This window comes from Fundulus heteroclitus, chromosome 10 (genome assembly GCF_011125445.2).
Source record: "Fundulus heteroclitus isolate FHET01 chromosome 10, MU-UCD_Fhet_4.1, whole genome shotgun sequence".
Classification (NCBI taxonomy): domain Eukaryota; kingdom Metazoa; phylum Chordata; class Actinopteri; order Cyprinodontiformes; family Fundulidae; genus Fundulus; species Fundulus heteroclitus.
This window is the reverse complement of record NC_046370.1, coordinates 11,684,669-11,706,157: the sequence shown is the minus strand read 5'-3', so window position 1 is coordinate 11,706,157 and position 21,489 is coordinate 11,684,669. Positions and strand designations below refer to the sequence as shown.

Sequence of the window (21,489 nt, the reverse complement as noted above, 5' to 3'; positions counted from 1 at the left end):
TTACGTTTAATCTCTTTAATGCCATATTGAAAATCTTAATGACAAACAGCAGGGTAACGGTGAAAACGTACCTGTTAGTCCTGGCTTAACCACATAAAAAAAAAAAAACAAAAAAAAAACTTTGATCTATTTGGGTATCATTACGTAAAGTTCCCAAGAGTTGTATTACGAAGCACAGAAATGTAGAGGTGACGTCATGGTGCAAGGAATCCATTCATGCTGTTACAATAGCCTCATTAAGTTAAATCTAATAAGGTAGTGGTATGCTTACGGCGATGAGCAATGTTAATGACTGAATTCAATGGACAGCAATATTTTGGGAGCATATTTAGGGATGCAATTAATCAATTTAGTGCTGTTCTCCCTCTATTGGTAAACATCTTTTTATGTAACTAAAGAGCACATTAATTATTGTATAGAAAAGGTGTTCCTACAGGAAAGTTCCCCTGGGCTCCACAGGAGATTAATGCAGTCTAAAAAAACGGGTACCATTATGCTCCCGGCTGACACCATTACGCCATTCGCCCCCCCCATCCGGCTGGTGCTTACTGCCTGCCATGAACCCGTTGTCCCTTACTGTACAGACGAAGGTCAGAGTCAGAGTGTGAAAGCTCATTATTTAGTTCCCCCGATGGATATCATCTACAGCTCACTGCAACTCGGGTCATGGCATGGCATATGTCTGCGGCTTATTGAAATCCCCTCAGTATGCAGTCACATAGCTCCAAGACAATACGAGTTTTGTTAAGGCAGAAAGGGATCTGACAATTAATGTTGGCAATATATTGGCAAATTTTCGTGGAAAAAAAATAAAAAAGTATTGGATTTATACCACTCCTGGCAACTTAGATAATGCATGCATTGACTGTAGAGATATAAAACAAATCCCAGTGCTTGGTCAAAAGAGTCCAGATGCAAGGAGAGATGACGAGAAAGTTGGCCTAAAGCTTGCAACACGTTAATGCAGCAACACTCCCAGTCCAGCCCATTTGCTCCCAAATGGGTCTGTCTGTCTTGTCTGCCTCATCATTTTGATCTAAGATGCAGTGCCTTGCGTAACTATTATGAATCCTTGGGGAGTGTGGAGGAGAAATTAGATTCATAGTTTATTACATTATTCATTATTTACAAATAAAGACCTGAAAAGTTTATCTTTTCAGTATTTAACAGTTCATAAAGCTACTTTTTGATGCCATAGAAGCTCTTTTTTTTTAAGCCTGCCTCTAGTTTTTGCATATTATGTTTTTTGGTCATTCTTCTTTACAAATTAGCTAAAACTCTCGAGTTGCCACTCTCAAGTGGACTGACATTTCTTTTTTTACATATGACAATGCTTTGATCTAAACAATTCAGTTGTTGCTCCGACTGCATGTTTAGGTTTACTGTACTGAAAGACTAACGTACTTCAGTCTTTTGCAGCATCTACCAGGTCTTCTACAATGACTGCAGCATTTTCTTATTTATTTCCTTCAGCTCTGATCAGCTTCCTTGTTCATGGAAAAGCATTCCAAAAATTACAGCATGATGCTCCCTCCCCTACTTCCCCCAAATGGCCTCTAAACATATTCTCCCACCTGAGCATTGGATCTCTGCTGCTCCTCCAGAATAACCGGGGACATTTTGGCTCCCATTTTGATTGAGGATCTCTCTACATGGCTCTTCTTGTCACTCTTCCATCAAGGCCAAATGTGTGAAAGTGCACGACTACTACCTGTCTTGTTGAAAGTTTGTCCAACCTGAGCTGTGGTTCTCAACAGCTTATTGATGCCTGTTGTGTCTTGGTGGTTTTGTAGTTGTGATATACTCTTTCCATTTTCTAACTGGGTTGAACAGGTTTCTGTTGGAAGTTTAAAACTTTGGATGTTGCTTTATAAACTAACCCTGCTTTAAACTTCTACAGAACATTATCTGTTTATCCATGTGTTTCTTGGGCAGGTTTCTTGCCTGTTGACTGTTATTGCAGAAAAAAGGTTATCATACAACCTATTAAATCAGAGGGAGCAATACAAATGCATGCCACACTTTTCAGATTTCCATCCATATCCATCGGCATCTGCTTATCTGCTGGCCAACAGGTCCAGGAGGGAAACCCAGAAATCCCTCTCCCCAGCGACATCTTTCAGCTAATTCTGGGAGATCTCAGGCTCTACGTTGAGCTCCCCCGGATAACAGAACTCCTCGCCCCATCTCTAAGGCTGAGCCCGGAAACCCTCCGGAAGAAGCCCATTTTGTCTGCTTGTGTCCAGACAGGACAAATCGAGAGGTTTGCTTTTTGGCTCAGTTCTTTCTTCACCACAACAGATCGAAGCGACACCCACATTACAGCAAACAGAACCTCGATCCGTCTGTTCCATCTCTCGTTCCATCCTACCATCACTCGTGAACACCAATATACTAAAACCTGTCTACTCGAAGCAGAGACTGACCCCCGACCCAGAGAGGGTATTCAGTTTTTTTATTTGACAAATTAGACAAAACGTTATACAGTTCAATAGGTGTGAACATTTTTGCTCAGCGCTGTGTCACAGACACATCATGCAAAATGGACTTGGACAGTATTGCTTCACCTATATTTTCTGGTTTATCTTGGTGGCAACTCAGTCCATAGGATTGATGGCCTGAAAACGGGGAACAGTGACAACATAACTGCATTTCTGAAAGGTTTATGTGCAGAAATCCAATCCTGCACACATGGGGCTGAGATACATTTACATTTGGCCGTCAGCTAAACATTTTCTTGTCAGGTTGAAGACTGAAGGAGTGTCTCCTTTTCGTTAACCTTTTATTGCTAATATAGCTCATCACAAGGACAATGATTGGCAATAGTCAAACACAGGTGAGGTTGAGCAGAACAATTTTATTAAGGAGGGAAAGTATTGGTGCTCACCACAGACTTAGTACAATGAGAATAAAGCCTGGAAATGCAAATACAAGCTGCATTTGGCTGAATCTGAGCAGAAAGTATATCCCTATACACTTCAGAATTCATCAGGCAGCCTTGTTATGCATTTTGCAGTCTTCTGAGTTAATTGTCCAATTACTTTTGGTCCCTTGAAAAAGAAGTAGCTATGTATTAAAGAGCTATAATTCCTAAACCCTTGCTCCAATTTGGATGAGAATACTCTCAAATTACAGCTGAGAGTCTGCACTTTAAGCCCACATTGATTGTATAATTGTATCCTGGATGTTTTCATAAACAGCTAAAAGAACAAAACTTGTTTCCCTGTCCAAATATTTCTAGGTCTAACTGTATATTTCTGTCAAGTCTTGGAAAACACTTAAAATTTACTTTTCAGACTATATAGAAATCTATTACCAAATTTAACCTTTAAAATATTTTAAAACACCTGCCTATTATGGATTTGCAATTGTATGACTTTTAGAAGGAGCTCCAGTGGATAAAGCTCAGATCAGCTCTGTTAATTTATGCATTCCAATTTGCAATTTACACACCTGGGCTAGGAAAATAAACATTTTTAGTTTTGTCAACAACTCACAAGTGGTACCGCATGTGAAAACGCAGGTTGTCTTTTAAAAATTTTACTTTGGAAGAAAAGTTATTTTTCAACTGCGTTAACAACCAATACAAACTTTTATAACAAGGCTGAATTGCCCAGGTTTGGAGTTAAAACTTTCTGAGCTATTGATGTTCTGCTAGCTCCGCTTCATTTAAAAATACATCACAGGTCCGCCCTTGAAAAAAAAAAAAAAAAAAAAAAACTTTGGCAGACACAGACAAAGCATCTGACAGCAGAGGACCTTCATCGAGCCCGATTTGTTAGAAGTCCATGGAGATAGGAGGTGACCTGTCTTGTCTCCGTTAACATGCATGCCCATTAAGCTACAGACTGGGCTTGTTCTTTGTGATGGAAGAACAAGAAATTTAAATCTGTGCAACGAAAATGGTAAAACAACAGTTTAATGTTCTCTAAAGCTATGATCTTAAGTCTTCACATTTCAACCCCTATGGAGCTGTTAGGTGGTTGAACAAAAATAGATGGGGGGGGAAGCAGGTCTTTAAAGCTTAAAATAAACCATACACACACACAGATATGGGATAACATTGGGGTTTTTGGCCAGAGGGTGAGCCATTTGTTCCAGGGAAACAAAAGTTATCTAAACGCAGGACCAGATGGTTGGCCAGTTCTGTTTGTTTCACATCTTAGTATTTTTATTAACTACAGATTTGGTTCCTATCATTAGTCAGTATTCTGTTCATTATGATTTAAGTAGTTTGTTTTAGATCCGTATTTTCCAGCCTCCGACTTTAGTGGGTTTATTTATCATTGAGACTGTATATTTATTAGGGTTTTTGTATCATGCTTAGATTAATTTTGCTTTTCAGTTTTAACCACTTATAAGGACGCTACTCCCAACACTGCCCATAATACCATAGCTCATCTTTCTCAGATCTTCATGGTAAACAAGTTTAAGTGAATAAAACTACTGCATTGCTGTCCTACATCTTTAAAACAGTTTGACTTTCAGTTTGGCTAGGTGGCCAAAATTTGTTATGTAGCTGCCTTGCTGAACTATGACTCAGCTAGGCAAAAACTAAGCCACATCTCTAGGTTGGGTATATACAAGATTGCGACAGAATAAATGCTATTCAAATTCCATAGCAATCACTAAATGTTACTTTATCCCATGATGCGCTATGCTGACACTCTATCCACGCTGATGAAGATTCGCTTACTAGACCATATTTACCTACATTCTGATTAATACAGTGAATAATAGTTTGACAACTTGGGGGCAGTCATAGACTGGAAATAGGGCATTGAGCTTTTCCAGGATATAAGGCATGGACAAAAATAAACAAGAATGTGACATCATGGCACAAGTAATATGTCTAGCAATAGAACACTTCATTTTACACTATTCATCCCGATACAAATCCACATAGGTAACTTAAAAGCAACACAAACCTCTGATATGAGAAGATATTATGTTGCATACATGGCAAGATAGGAACAGTTTGGCCATCAATTAATTTTCTATACCACCTCAATCGTTTGCAGGGTCACAGGAAGGTTGCTACTTCTCTCCAGCAGTCAAACTAAGCACCAACACACACTATCACCTAAAGGTAACTGATATGGACCAATTAACCCAACATGCATGGTTTTATGTAGCTAAAGGAAGCTGGAGTACCCAGAGAGGACCCAAGTATGCACGGGGAGGCCAAGCAAACTCCACAAAAAAAGTGCTCCAGCTGGGATTCAAATACCAGACCGTTTTTTTGAGGCAATTGTGCCAACAAGTTTTAATGCAACATAAAATGCTGTACCTTGTTGTGGTGTTTCCACAGAACCCAGGTTTGCATTAAGTGTCCTTAAGCGGTTATGACTTTACCGAGGAGGATGCTTCATTAAAATAACGTAAAGTAATCTCAGCCATGTGTCAAAACTTCTTTCTAAAAAAAAAAAAAAAAAAAAAAAAAAAAAAAAAGGTATAGTTTCCATAAGTCAAATATGATATAATTTATTAAATTCATGTCGCTCACATGACACTTACTGTCTTATTATCTAAGGACAATTTTATGAAGCCATATCTGCCCACAACAAACACCTCTGAGCTTGTGCAAAATTGTTAGAACTATGGTTTATCTAGGAGTTAAGCTTCAAAATTGGCAGCTCTAGTAAAAGTAGATCTGGAACAGCAAACCTAATATCTGTTGCAACATGTGAAAATGTCTGCTGTGGAAAGTTACGGGTGTGTTATTCATTTTTTGAGTTCCCCGAGAGAGAGTTGCCTTACAGTTTTATTATCCAACAAAACAAAATGTTATGTTGCACAATCACGGTGTTGAATAAGAAAAAAAAATCTCTCCTGGAATAAAACTGTCTGAGAAAACTAAGAAGTATATTCAGAGCAAAAAAAATATGAACATTTGATACATTAGGGAATCCAGAATTCTACTGTTGGAGGCATTTCAGGAACATTTCAAGCTTCAATTCTTCACTAATAGGAATACATGTTCGCAATTTAACAAAATGTTACTGCAATAAGTAATCCCCTTTATTTTATTCCCATATTAAAGACAGTTAATCACCATCTGAAGAACACAAGCGTTGGTATCTGTTAGGGAATAATAAAATTAATTTCTGTATATTTTTTTTTATCAAAGTGAAATGTGACTTGCGGAGCATATCCTGTGACTTCATCTAGAGAAGTAAATATAAGCAATTATTATGAGTCCTGGATGTGAGGGTGAGTGTTTTAACCTTGTCTACAGTACTGTGAAACTGTATATCTGTCCATCTACAGATATATTTTGAAACAGCAAAAATTGATTTGATCTTTCAGATTATACATTTTATTATCAAATACAACCTGAGTAAATACGAGAAGCAAACTTCAAATGATGATTTCATTTCTCAAAAGGAATAAAGCAGTTTAAACCAACCTGAATAAAGCTGTCAAAACGAACCTGTCACTATGTGAAAATATAATTGCCACCTTTTTTTATAATCAATTAAGTATGATTAGCCAAATTTTTTATTCAGTTCAAATAGCCACACCCAGGATTACAGGCAAACCTGTAAAATCAAGCAATCAAAAACCACTGCTAATGGAATCAAACCCAATCAAAACAAAGACCCTTTCCTTGCCACAAAAATATCTACAGTTAACCATTTGAAGTATTAAAACCAAGTGGAAGCAAATGGTAGTAACAGCAACTCAGTCATGTAGCTTGCCTTAAAAAAAAAAAAAAAAAAAATCAGAGCATGGTCAGAGGCGGGTGAGCCACATATCACACAGGTGGTCAGCAACTTTCAGCAAATTTAGAAGCTACAGACCTCAAAACTTCATCATGTGACCTTGAGATTAGCTCAAGAACAGCGTGAAGAGTGTTTCATGGAATGGGTTTCCATGGCAGAGCAGCTGCATCACAAATGTACATCCCTGTGTGCAAAACAAAGGGTCTGATGCAGTGGTGTAAAGCATGCTGCCATTGGACTCTAGAGAGATGAAGACATGTTTTCTGCAGTGACGAATCATACCTCCCTGTCTGGCAATCTGATTGAGGAATCTAGGTTTTGTCAGTTGCAAGGATAATGGCACTTGTCTGACTGCAGTGCATAGCTTAGTGCAGAGGGGCTTATGGGGGGGGGGGGGGGGGGGATTAAGAATGAAATGTCGCTTAAGTTCATACAGTATGTGTTTGAAGGCAGACAAGCAAACATCTTTGGCAATATAGTCGATCTAGAGAGCAATGACATATCTCATATAGACGGTGGCTGTTTTTATGGTTTATTCCTACATTTCGTCTCACTTTATTCTGACTTTTATCATAACACTTCAAAATGGAAGTTTGAGATCTTAATGAGGATAAACGGCGTCAAAGACAACACAAGCTGCAATGTTATGAGAGTCCTTGTGAGAGACCTAGCTGTGCTATAGTCATACTTGCTGTATACTTTTAAACAAAGATGTTAAATCAACCAATCGCCACCTGCGGACAGGGCATGCAGTAGGTAATATAACGTCGTTTCAAATCCAATTACACATTGGGATACAGTTTTTGTCTAAACAATCTGAAGTCATGTAGCCGGTGATTCGGATTCCCCAAAAACTTCGTAACTATTACCCGGTCTCATCCTTGCAATCTTTAAATTGTATATTGTTTCGACAGCTGGCTGTATCCTCACACCGCTATTTTTCAGAGGGAAATATGTTGGTGAAAACTATACTAATGAAGATTAATTTGAGAAAAAAAATATCTGGCATTACTTAACCAGAGGGATAGAGGAGACGCTTTGAGAGAAGCATTCGGAGCCAACTGAAAGCCTGATGTGAAAGTCCAACGTCAGCATCAGGTTTCACATGATGGTTTAAACTTCAGCTGAGGGTTGAATTGGAAGAAATTTGAGGAAGCCAGTGCAATACAAGCTGAAAAAAAAAGCCACATAAGAACAGTCCTGCCATTACACTTCCACACATGCAGTATATGGATCCCCGCAGAGAAAAAAGGAACTGCTTGATCAATTTGTCTTGACACACAACCACTTCTTCACCAACCTCAATACATTTAATATCCCGACAAAGTCATCTGGCACATATGAATCCATTCATACTGAAAAGATATTAAAAGGCTTCGACTCAGGATGAGTCACATCACAGTGATAATGTCTCTCTGGGGAGGGACGGTGTTGACTACAGGAATGCTTTAAAACCGTCCAAAAATATATCTGCAGCCCAACTTTCATTTGTCTGTGGGCGCAGCCGACAAGCTGCACGCAGCGCTCAGAGCGGAGAAACTGTATACCAGACCTGGCTGACACATTGGAGGAAATCATTCACAATGATCTCAGGCCAGGAAACAACACGACTGACAGGGAAGGAGAAAAAGCGTCAGGGAAGCTTGAAGAGCGTTCCCATGAAATATGTATGCAAACATGACATTTCGCGGAGATGAACGGCTCCATCTTCTCCCTGCAGCTTCATTGGGTGAAGGGCATGGTGTGAAGACAAAGTGTTGGTGCACAAGGAAAAGGCGATAATGGTTCACATTTATGTTTTCTCATGTAGTAATACAGCAATTCATTTTCTTCATTAATCTACAAGCTTTTAGCTCATGTTCTAAATTATGCAGAGAAAATCTGACAAGTGCTATGGTTATACAGATACAAAATCTCTACATTTCTATTCAATTATTTTAAAATAGACGGTTTATTTACTCACTACACACCCATTTTCATGAAACAGATCTTTGTGAGAGCTTTATGCTTTCAATAACACAAAACCAAAAACATATTTAATAAAACAAAACCTTGGTTTATTTTTTACTAAGACGTCATTTAAATCCAATACAATACAGATTTTCTGGGTTTCCTTTTTTCCACCTTAATGATCAAGCTCCTATCAGAGCTTGATCATTAAGCTCATATGTTCCCTAACAGAGCACTTCGCTCTCAGACTGCAGGTCTGCTGGTGGTTCCTGGAGTCTTTAAAAGTAGAATGGGAGGCAGATCCTTTAGCTATCAGGCTCTTCTCCTCAGGAACCAACTCTCAATTTTGGTCCATGAGGCAGACACCCCGTCTACTTTCAAGACTAATCTTAAAACTTTCCTCTTTGACAAAGCTTATAGTTAGAGTGGCTTAGGTTACCATGAGCTATCTCTATAGTTATGCTGCTATAGGCTTAGGCTGCTGGTGGACATCCCTCAGCTCAGTTCTCCTGCTGTTCTCCAATTTACATTGTTATTTTAACTTTTGTTGTCATTTATTTCTTCATAGAAGGTACACCTGGTCTGACGTTCTGTTAGTTGTGACATCAGACAGGGGGGCAGATCATCTGCCATTATGCTCCAACATAGAAAAGATAAATGTGTGCTTCTGTGCTTCTCTTGTCTCTGCTCTGTCTTCTCTAACCTCCAGTCATTACATACATGCTCAGTATGAGGGATTGCTGCAAAGCTATGGACAATGCAGACGACTGCCCACTGTGGCTCTGGCTTAAACCGTAAATCTTCTTGATAACTGTAAAACCTTGGAATGCAGTCCCTTTGGACGGTTATTTTATTCTAGTTACGAAAACCTTTTAAGAAGCCTTGACGAGTTACACCAGCATTTAATTTCCCTTTGGGATTAATAAAGTATTTTTGAATTCAACTGAAATGATGGTGCTCTACTCATTACAGATACAGAGTCTTGTGAGTCAGTTTTCTACACCCAGACTATTCTACAGGATATTACTGAAGTGATGCTCTTTTACTGGTTTCCTGGTTTACACAGTTACTTGTAAAAGCCTTAATGTCCCTTAAATTTATCCACATTTTGTTATGTTAAAAACTTCAACTGTAGCATATATACAGTATGTTTTCCTACCCCTTTAATTCAATGCCTCTAAATACAATCCAAGGCACTCAGTTGCATGCACAAGTCATGTAATTAGTAGATCTAATAGAGTCCCTTTGTATGTAATGTAATCTCAGTATAAATACAGCTGTTCTGTGAAGGCCTCAGAAGGTTGTTACAGGACACAAGTGAACAGAGGGCTTAATGAAGCACAAAGAATATGGCCAAGTCAGGGTAGCGTAGGGGTACTGGGTACCAGTCTTGAGAACACATTTTCAACGTTTTGGTCTTGTATCAGTCTTGGCTATTGTAACATGGTCTCAGATGATCTGTACACTGTATATTCTCTAAAGTGGTCAGGACTACGGCTGCGTCATCCGCTTTTACTGCAACTTAGTGTGAGACTCCTGGCTGCATTTAAATGCAACCAATAAAGTTTTTTTTAGTTCCAGGATTTAATACTGCCGCCTGTGTCCCACATGCTTAGGATGAGGAAATGGAGACAGACGAGAAAACAGGCGGGAGAAACATTTTCTGCTGGAAACATATTGATGCTTTCCCATCTGTGAAACATGCAGAAAGAACATTATTTAAGTCCTCCGCCGCAACCTGTCTGCAGCTAACGCTAAGTCAGTTAACAGAGTTGTTTTGTCCGTTTAACTTGTTGCCAGCATGTCAGATTTATTGAACAGGTTGCACAGAGCTGAGGATCTCCTTGCAAAGAAGTTTGGGTTTGAACTAAATATTTTGACAACGCAACAGCGTCATGCTGTGAGGAAGGTTTTCTTCAGCAGGGACAAGGAGGCTGGCCCATCCAGGTGATGAAAAGATGGGTAGAGCTAAATGCAGGGTACTCCTAGTGGGAAAAAATCATATGTATATAAATAACTTAAGACTGAAACAGAGGTTTGCTCTGATAAAAAAGGATAATGACCCTAAACATACAGAGCTACAGTGAAATCATCAGCATCTTCATTTGTCATTACAACATACATTCCAATGAAATTTGTCCTCTGCTTTCCCACTGCAGCGCCTAGGGAGCATTCTGGGGATAAGGGTGTTGCTCAGAGACCCAGAGTGGTAGTCTGTGGCAGTCGAACCAGGAACCTTCAGTGGAGAACGATTTAGATCAAAACATTTTTGTGTGTCAGAATGGCCCAAAGTCCAGTTCTGAATCTGAGGCAAGATTTGAAAACTACCGTTTACACATGTTCTTACAAAGAACAAAAAGCAAATCAGTCTTTGTATGTGGAAAACTGGTTGAGATATATTTACCATACAAACATATCTATTCAGGCAGGCTGAAGACTTATGCACAGCATACTTTAGAAAATCTTATTTTAAACATTTTTGAAAACCATGCCTCCTTCATTGTCTTTCTGACATGGTCGCTTTTTTAACCCCCTCTCCTTCACTTTTGTCATTTTTAACCACCTACTGAATATACTGTCCAAAAATGTGAAAAACCTCCAAAAAGTCTAAAGAATAAACAGATCAAAAAAAGATATGGGTATGAAATTGTTATGTCATAGAAACGAATAAAAATGCGACTGTTTCTCTTCACAATATGTTAGCTTGGGCTGCGAGTGATCCGTTCATTGCACACCAAGTCTCACGTAACCTGGCCAGCCAGATTGATAATGTGTAGCACTCTCCGTTCTGTACATCATCAATCTGGGACTGCTCCTATCGAATCCGTTTGGGGAAAAGGAGTGACATTCAGCAGAACTTTCGGAGCTGATTGGGCGAGACGCCCGCCGAGTAAAAGTTGGTTTTAGCCAATCACGGTACAAAATGAAAATATAAGCAGCAGAAGACATGAAAAACCACAACAAGGTACGCAAGTCAAAGCCCTTTTCGATGTTCTTGTTTCAAAGAAGAAATTGTGGACTCTGACAAAACAGATATGATAGCAGCAGCTACACGTGTGTCCTCCTGCGCTGCCATGTTTAATTTGGTTCTGCTGTGAGCTCGGCTGCTCTTGCTTTTGTCATAGCTGGCATGTCCCGCTTTAAATCATAATACTGCTGCGTGATTGGCCCGAACCGTTTTTTTTGGTTCGGTCCCGAACGATTGAGACGGGAGCGGAACAGATTGGACACCCGTGCGTTCGTGAACGCACAAACACCACGAGAATTCAGCCTGCAGGCAAGGTAAAGTCTCATGCCTAATTTCTCATGCAACTTGACAGCTCTGTGTAAGTGTGTAGTTCAAATTTTATGAGGAAGACTCTTCTTCAAGATTTTTTTCTGCTATAACAACTGGGAGATTTTCTCTGTTATGTCTACTCTTTAAATTGAGTACTGTGGTGAAGGTAGCAGCAGTTTAAAAGCCAACACCTTCCGTTAATTAGCCGAGACCAACTTAACAGACTGACCTAACGTAAGCAAAAAATAAAAAAGAGAGAAGAGGGAGCTTGGCATTTTTGGGACAATTCAAGAAACACTGGTTATTTTATCCATCTAGAGATGGAGCATGTTTCCTCACACAGTTCTGTCTCAGTGATCTTCAGAAAAGCACACATTTTTCTGACGTAAAAAAAACACAACAACCCTGAAACGAATCGACTTTAAGAAGAGTATAGAGCATCACAGAATGTGGGCAACTTGAGAAAACTTTCTGAGCTGTTTTCGTCCTTTGTTGCAAAATAAAAGGGCTACACAAACTGTAGCTGATGGGTTTTTTTCTTTTTTTGTTCCAAGAAGCAACTCTTCACAGCACTTCGTCTCTACATTTGTCTCAATCAACACCGAACCCTGATGACCGTGACGCAGGTATATCTACATACATTCGGCCAGCACAGATCACCGCCGACTTTCCCAGCTGCACCCACACAAAGAGCGGCGGCTAATGGCTTTCTTTGGCGAGACTGCAGCCCTGTGGGAGAAACGCATCAAGGCAAACGTCTGACAAGGATGAACTGATGATGAATAAATGAACACCTTCCACTTGCTTCAACTCTATTTTAACACTTTTGCCCCTGCCGGTAATTAATTCCCAGGATTCCAGAGTGAACATCGTGACTGCCAGAAGTTCTCCTTTTTGTTTTTTGTTGGGGTTTTTTTGGGAGGGAGGGGGGTCTCCTTTTAACCAAAAGTCAAATGAGACTCGCCGCTTTCCCTGAACACTGTGGTGTTTTTACTGAATCTCATCCTCGAGGGAACAGAGCGCTTGTGTCATGAGCCCCAGCCGAAAGAGTTGGCATCATAAAACAAGGGAAACACTCCAGCCGTTTCACTTGAGCGTTTCTTCAAAGTTTCTTAAGCTGTTTTATTTCCCCATTTGCCGCTAGGATGTCATTTTGACAGACAAAATTAGAAGCAGGTTTCCTATTAAGCTCAAATCAGCCAGAAGAATTCATTGCAGTCCTGGAAGTCGACCTTAATTGAATAACTGTAGTAGGGTTGGGCTGGAGGTTTTCAAAAGTTATGGTTTCAATACCCCTAACAAAAAATAAATGTTTTTCTTAAAAGGTAATACAGGCTAAAATCTTTGTAATTAGATGCAAGACAGAGAAGGGTTGTACAATATTTGGAAAACAACCCTGCCATCCATCCATCCATCCATCCATCCATCCATCTATCCACACAATGACATGAATTATGATAAGTCCACATTTTCCTCAGTCTCCTTCTTTACCCTTATCATATGGCCCCTATCTTTGGGTACTTGTGTCTAGGATCTATACCAGCAGTAAGATAGTGAAAAGTTAAAGTTCATCCAGTTGCCCAACACATTACTGACAAGCAGAGACAGAATACAAAGCACATAGATCATACTATACAATATCCTGAATTCAAGTATTCCTTTGTAAATTTCAATATTGCTCACATTGCTAGTGCAATGACGATCGTCATTCATTATACTGTGCAGCTTTAAAGGGGAAAAAAATATAAACATATATATGCCTGAGCAGAAAACCAAATGTACAATTTGACCAAGCAAACAAAAGGGCACAAAGGGAACATGCAAAACAAGCAGCGCTGGCGAAAACTACAGGCCGATAAAACGATCAGGAGGCTCTACTAAAGACTGAGACCCCGTTCACACAAAGACGAACACTTTTAATGTTCATAAATGAAGAAACAATGTGGGTCCACATGAGAGGAAGCAGCGTCATTGTAAATGTGGTAGTAGGTATGCCGAACCAATTGATGGCGCTACGACACTGCCAGAGAAAAAACTCGAAAAACATCAGGCATGCAAAGCCAATGTTTGCCTTAGCATGAACTCAACAATGGCCAGTGCCATCTTAGTGGTCATTTAAAAGTGAGACACAAGCAGGTTACAGAAAGAGCCGAAGCTACAATGTGATTGTTTCAGAAAACAGATGGCTCGCATGTACACACGGAAACACAAAACCAGCTATTTGAAATTCATCCACTCTGGGAGCCATTTTTAAAAATATATCGTTTACAGTTTCCCAAACCGCCGGATCCACGTGGACGCACAGCTCAAACAACAGAATATCTTTGTCGATACACCTAATCTCATTTCCGTATGGACGGGGCATCAGTGCCCGAGTGAACCAGGAAGATTATTTATACAGAAAGGTGACTACTGGGACCATGAATGAATCATAACGAGTGTATGATTAACTGAATGTTAAGTAGCTGTAAAGGAGCATAAACAGAACAGTTACTACAAATCTTAAACACAAGACACCACAATTAACAAATGCTAAATAGAAATGTACAACTAATTATGACATTAGGATTGATCGCCAGTTAAAAACTCCTGGTTCTGTGACCCAAACCGAATTACAAAGATGTACCAATCAGATTCTCACCAGCAGATTATGATTCTTATTTTTACTTCAAGTCTACCTGTGATTTGTCTGAGGTTTGAAAGAACAAATACAAAAAAATATATATATATATATAAATTGAACATTTCAATTACAATACTGTTTGCAATAGAGCCCCATTTTCTTCATTATTCTTTTTGATCATCGCAATGCCCCCTACCACAAATCAAGGTAGTTACTTTGTTGGTTATAACAACCTATCCCAGATGTGGGAGTGTCCATCCAAGTGGCAAAATACAGGGCATTCTAATAAATGTGTATATCGTCCAAAAAAATTTGTTATTTCAAGAATGTCTTTAAATATATTTCAAGTGTTTCAAAACTGTTCTTTTTTCATTAGTTCTTACAGCTAATGAAAACTAGAATGTTACATAAGAACAATAAAAACTTGTTTTTTATTAAAAGAAATGTTATGCTACAGTCGAAGCAGTGTCGGCTGTCTGGCAGACACTGACAACCTCTACAACGATACACAAAGTAATTTCTAAACAAACTGACTGGTCCTTGGGTGTTTTATCTAGGCACATTCATAGAAAGTTTAGTGGACGGAGAACATGCAGCAGAAAAAGGAGTACATATAAAAAGTGCTGCCTTGAGAGGATTCAACAGTTCGGGGGCTGATTCACAAGGCGTGGACAGCAGCTAGAGTCAGAATTTTAAGAATCTCCACACACAGGCGTGTCCAGGACATTTCTGTTATTCCCCTACTGAACCAGAGTGATGAAGGCGTATAGTTTCAAGTCTGGCTTTTTGAACTGAATTTGTGTACTAAATTGATTTAATTTAACTTGCCAATCAAATGCAACAAACATTGACCATGAAAGAAGGTTCCTCGAATTGCAGCAAATTAGAGAATTACATGACTATCCTAATTAATGCATGTATCTTATTTTACCAGAGGGTGCCAGAAAAAAAAAAAAAAAAAAAAACATGCTGCCCACTGATGCATTTAAAGACTGAAAAAAGTAGGAGTTCTCAGTTTTATTGACTGAATCTGAATAAATGGGTATAGTTAGAGAACGAATGACAAACACAAAGCAGTGTGTCGTTTATCCTCTTACCTTCTGCAGAGTGCACCTTGCCACACATCAACCAGCAGACGGTCGAAGTCTGAAGTGCTGTCAGAATAAACTTCAGTCTCCTCTTGCTCTGGCTGCTCATGATGCTGAGACGTCTCTACAGAAGCTCAACCATCATACAACCAGCAGTCCGACAACAGCTGATCTTCAACAGCCAGCCAGTCCCCCCCTTAAATAAAGAGAAAGGGACTTCCTGAAATATGATCAAGTGCGTCTGCGAGGAGCGCGCCAGGGAAGCCTAATAATAACAGCTGCTTCAACTCAGCGCGTCTTTGCCCATTCTACGAGATATCCGGACGGAGGGAAGCCTCCTGACGGGAATTCATAGAAATCGGATGGGGGAAAAAATGTTGGAAAGAGAGGACAACGTGAACAGATACGACAAGGTCTTGCCGTCTTAGTCGCCCGTTAAAATAACATTTAATTCGCAGGCAGTTACTGGCGAAAAGTGTTGCCTTTTAACTAGAGACCATGTGCTTCTGAGCAGCCTCCGCCTGGTCCTAAAACCAGCTGACTGAGACAGCCGTCAAGCTAGAGGCAAGGAAGGCGCGACATCCGGTAAGGATTTTCAAAGTAAACGTCACGGTTTCTCAAACCAATCGATAAGATAATATAGTCTGTTTAGATCACTTAGTTTTCTTAACTTTTATATCTCAATATATATATATATATATATATATTGATATATATATATATATATATATATATATATATCTCAATATATATATATATATATATATATATATATAATTTTTTTTTTCCCTGAACGTGAACAAAACTGATTCGTCGATTACGTTAACCTTAATTACAAAAGAAAAACAACTCATTATTTGCAATTGCCACCACTCCCCCAATTGTACTTTTTTATGGTTTTAAATATTAAGACTGATTTTTTACAACAATATAACTGTGCCCCATGAGATTGGGGGAGATAGGGGTGTAGTAGTGTAGTCCAGTGGTCCCATGCCCTGGTCCTTAGGGACCCCTGTCCGGCATGTTTTAGATATGGCTCTGTTCCAGTTTACGTGAGTTAAATAATTGCATCGTCTCCTCTGCAAAAAAAAAAACACTTAGATTATCCGTTCATTTAGGTCAGCTGTGTGGCAGCAGGGAGACACCTAAAGCATGCAGTGGTCTCCAAGGAACAGGGTTGGGAAACATTGGTTTAATAGTTAGAACAGGGGGTTTGCATCCTGGAGAGGCTGCAAGTTCCCCGCTTCCAATCCAAAGACTCCGACTTTTGTTCCCTGAGCAAGACCCTTAGCCCCATAATGTTCCTTGGGCACCAAACTTCAGTAGCAGCCCACTGCTTAAGTTAATCCTTTTTGATGTCATGACCCTGGGCTCTTGCTTTTCACTTCCTCATTCCCAGCGGGTCTGGAGGAATACTTCCTGGATTAAGTTAAATGAGCAGGACAGATTTCATCGACTTCATACAGAATACATGTCTCAAACACTTTGCAAATGAACTTTACTTTGAATCAGCCTAGTTTTAAATATGCACCTACATTCTTGGAATTATACATATTTAATGGAATTTTATGTATCGATTGTAGATAAAGAATGTCCATATAACAAACTTATTAAAATGTCAGATGTTTGTGATATAAAATTAAAAAAGAGACCAACATAAATAATTTCAGAACTTTTTTTCACTTTTTGTGGAAAAAAAAAGCAGCCACCATAGACAAGATGAGCTATAGACTAGCCAGGGAGGTCGCCAAGAGGCTGATAACAACACTGAAGGCGCTGCAGGAATATCCAACATGTACTTGTTGTGTTCTACATGTTGCAACAATCTCTTGTATTTTCTCTTGTATTTCTGGTGTGACTGAAATCTCCCAGAATCCTGTAGGAAAAAAGTTTTATGGTCTGATGAAACCAAACTTGAACCTTTGGCCACTGATCCAAATGGTATGTTTGCCACAATCGCAGCAAATCACATTGCCAAAAGAACACCGTACCTTCAGAGAAAAGGGTGATGGCAGTATCATCATCTGGGATTACTTTTCCTCTGATGACACTAGAATTTTTTTGTCCCAAGATGGATGAAAACACAAGTAGCTCCAAATGCCATCAAAAGGTCAGTAAATGCTGAAATTGAATCAAGGTTTGCGTATTGTAGCTTTTTTTATTTTAGATATTCCCTTTGACATGTTTGTATTGTTATTAGTATAAATGTCACATCAAAAGTAAGAACTGTTCATTTATGTTGGGCTCATTTATAAACGTCAGTAAAATCTGACATTTTAACAGGGGTGTCCAGAGCTTTTATTTGTTTATATAAATTAAATTAAATTAACTGGTTATCAGTTATACAAACAGACATTTAATAGATATGTAACATATAAATTATGGAGTATATAAAATAGTATACTCTGTAAAAAAAATAAAATAAAAATAATACGAGAAAGAAACGCAACTCTTTGACAAATCTCTGTTAAGTTCCAAACTTTATTTTGAAGTAACCAGGCAACTGATTTCCGTCATGTTTCTTGATCTTCCTCAGTTAACTTTACTTGCAGCTCCTTCTTAAACATTTCTCATTGCCTGTTGCTGTGTCCTTAGCCTGAATGTTTAGTGGTAAACCTGAATCCTAGACTGATAGACAATTATCTGTCAGTGGTCTCAGACCATGCTGTCTGGGCTGTATTATTTTTTTTTTTTGAATCATCAAAAATAAATGAAAGCATTTTGAAAAAAACTGAAAATATATTTATCTAAAACTGTGACTAATATTCCGTCACTGGGAAACAGGCAAATGCTGACAGTAGTCCACTTAAAGCAAAGGAATGTCTAATTCCCTCTGCTGCTATGTGTGTGCTGTTTAATAGAAAGGTAGCGAGTTGTTTTCAGGTTTGAATATAAATTTGAAATAAATGATAATATTAAGTTAAAAAAAATCTTTCTCATCTATGTGTACTACTTGTTTCTCTTCCTCATAGAAAATACCCCTGGGTCAAGTGATTCTATTTGTAGCTGTCCCTTTTGTGGATTGGGCCATTGATAGTCATATGGATATTGCTGCCATTATTTATTTGTGTATTTTTAACACAGACAGTAAACATTAATGAACATTTCTGTAAATGTGTCAGTATTAGCTACGAAGCTAAATTTCAACTGTAGTCCCTCGATTTGAACTTTGAATATTTGTTGGCTTTATACACGCCAACAAATATTAAAAGTTCAATCATTTAGTAAAAGATAAAAGGGGTCAACAAATATCAAAGTTCCTACATTTAGTATAACATAACATATTTGGGGCAACAGTGGCGCATTAGTTAGGGAGTTAGTCTTGCAATTGGTGTGTTGCCGGTTTGATTCCCCCGGTCTGACCGTCTCAGTCGTTGTGTCCTTGGGTGAGACACTCAATGTGTCGCACTCTCGCCACTTTGGGGTCGTCAGACTAGTTAAAGCACTGTACAAGTACAAACCATCTTACATATATTTAATGAGCTGTCCATTACAGTCTAATATATATTAAACATGTGTACTTTTTGTTGCTCCTTCCTATAGGAAGTACTTCTAGCTCAAGTGATCATGTGCTTAGCTGTGTCTCTTTCCAGCACCGAACCACTGACAGACCTGTTTCTGCATTTAGGAGTGTGCACTCTCCATTTTTCTTTTTAATGGACAGTATTTATGTCTCACTGCATCAGCGTTGGGCTGGGACACAAATAAGTTCTTAGAGAAAACTATTAACTTTGCTTAATTCACACTTTTTCTTTAACTTTCCCTCAACATGTCTTCAAGTTCGGATAGCTATTCTGCTGTCTGTGTTTATTTCTTGTGGACAAAACTATTAATGGATTAATTTCTGTTGTTAACTTTGTGTATTATTTTATTTTATTTCTCACAGAAGGCTTTCTTGGAGAAGCACTTCTGTGTGTCTTTTGCCTTATTCTTGTCCACTTATTCCCCCCGCCAGTTCAACCTATTTGTCTTCACTGCAAAAACCGATCTAAAAATAAGTAAAATGTTCTTAAAATTTGTGTTTTTGTCCTAGATTTGAGCAGGTAAATAAGATTATCTGCCAATGGAATGAGTATTTTGGCCCCTAAAATAAGATAAATAGACATCCTGCACTTGAAATAAGATGATGGAGATGAATTGTTCCAATTTTGTGTGCAAAAATCTTATTCTATTGGCAGATAATCTTATTTACCTGCTCAAATCAAGGAAGAATACACAAATTTTAAGAACATTTTACTTATTTTTAGTTCCGTTTTTGCAGTGTTGTGAGCTGCATTTCAATTATATTTGTCCTGAATTGGGGCTGCATAAATAAACCCCCCTAAAAACCTGACGTGTGAATCAGTAATCTAAATGAAGGAAGTGACTTTGACTTGGTGGTTTATCATTACAATTGAGAAATGTTTCCACATTTTATTCATTACTTTAACAAGCTCCAGGATCTTGTTGATTGGCCCCCGTTATTCTAAGCCCTTTCTCTGCAGATCAAGAGACTCATTTTTTAAATATGCAGTGTCGAGGACAGAAACCCATTACGAAACTAAAAGACAGTGACAAAGGCTCCATTCAGCTGCGATGTCGCCTGATACTGAGAAGAGGTCACATTCCTCCATCCGAAAGCTAATCGTTGGCACTGGGGAAGGCGGTCGTAGATTTTCGGCAGATGAGATTGTGAAGGATTAGGAATGTTCTGTCTTGAAGCCCTGTTTTACATCACATGAAGTCAAGCGATAGCGACCGTATGAGGACATGAGGAAAGTTTACTACGCATCTCATGGTATGGGGTAGTCTGAATAGAAAAAGGCGAATTGCATTAAAGTAGCCAGGACAGCAGAAATAAATGTAAAACTGTGATTTTTGTAGATGGAACTCTGACATTTGCACCAACTATGGCCACACATGTACATTCAATATGCTTATTTTATGTAAGAGAAATGAAAGCAGCAGCACAGTCTGACTTGACAGCCAACGGCCCAGGATTTAGTTTGAGAGAGCGAAGCTTAAGGGAGCTCTGAGAGTACCAGGTGAGCTTTGAAAGGATTATTTCCAACTTCTGGAGTGAAGTAAAACAGCCTCAAGAGAGGTACTGGTAATTCAGGGATAGCTGTGGTTGGTGGTGGACAGATTGTTTGTGGTGAGTGCTCGGTTTGTCCTTTTCCTGTCTAACAACCTAGCTGCAGAGGAGCAAAGAGGCAGGTGGATGTAGGTGCGTTAAAGATTTTTTTATTAGGTCTTGTATAGGTTGAGAAGTTTTCCGGTTATTCCTAAAGGGATTCAAGCCAAGACGTAGCCAATGGATCAAAAAGTGAAAACAAGCGATAACTTGCAGGTAAGCAATTCAAGAGCACAAGAAACAGGAGACGTGAAAATTCAGAGTCTTTTAAAACAAGGAGAGCTGCAATAATGCAACTTCTGTGGATTCTTCCACAGCAGGAGTAAAAGTAAGTGGTAAGCAGTTATAGAAAAGCAGATATAGAAATGTTTGGAGTTTGGTTGAAGATGAGAGGAATCAGAGATCTTACTGCTGGCGACTAGTGGGGGAGATCCAGAAGGAGACAATCTTTTCCACAGAAGCTGAGATTGGCAGAAGATTGGTTTGTGGTGAGTTTTAGATTTGGCTTTCTGTTTCTTCCTTCCTGGTTTGAAGCTTTGGTGAACTGGAGGTTGGACACTAGGCAGGGGAGGGAGCAGCAGAAAGTGGTAGGCTATCCAGGCAGCAGCTTCCAGGAGGGTTGCCTTGTTGTTTAGGATTGCCTTCGACCGTTCTAGTTAAACTGTTTTACTGAAACTTTGTAGTCCAACTGTTTTTAATGTTTGCTTTTAGTT

The 21,489-nt window shown here is 39.0% G+C and overlaps 1 protein-coding gene across 2 annotated transcripts in view; it reads right to left on the bottom strand.

Moving 5' to 3' along the window:
* Window positions 1–16,199, bottom strand: part of LOC105926454 (disintegrin and metalloproteinase domain-containing protein 12) — a 144,024-nt gene extending 127,825 nt beyond the window's left edge. For both annotated transcript variants that reach the window (XM_012862804.3, XM_036142021.1), the window contains exon 1: window positions 15,673–16,199. In XM_012862804.3, the coding sequence (XP_012718258.2) occupies window positions 15,673–15,772 (100 nt within the window). In that variant the 5' untranslated portion in view covers window positions 15,773–16,199. The remainder of the gene's footprint in view (window positions 1–15,672) is intronic.
* Window positions 16,200–21,489: the final 5,290 nt, after the last annotated feature.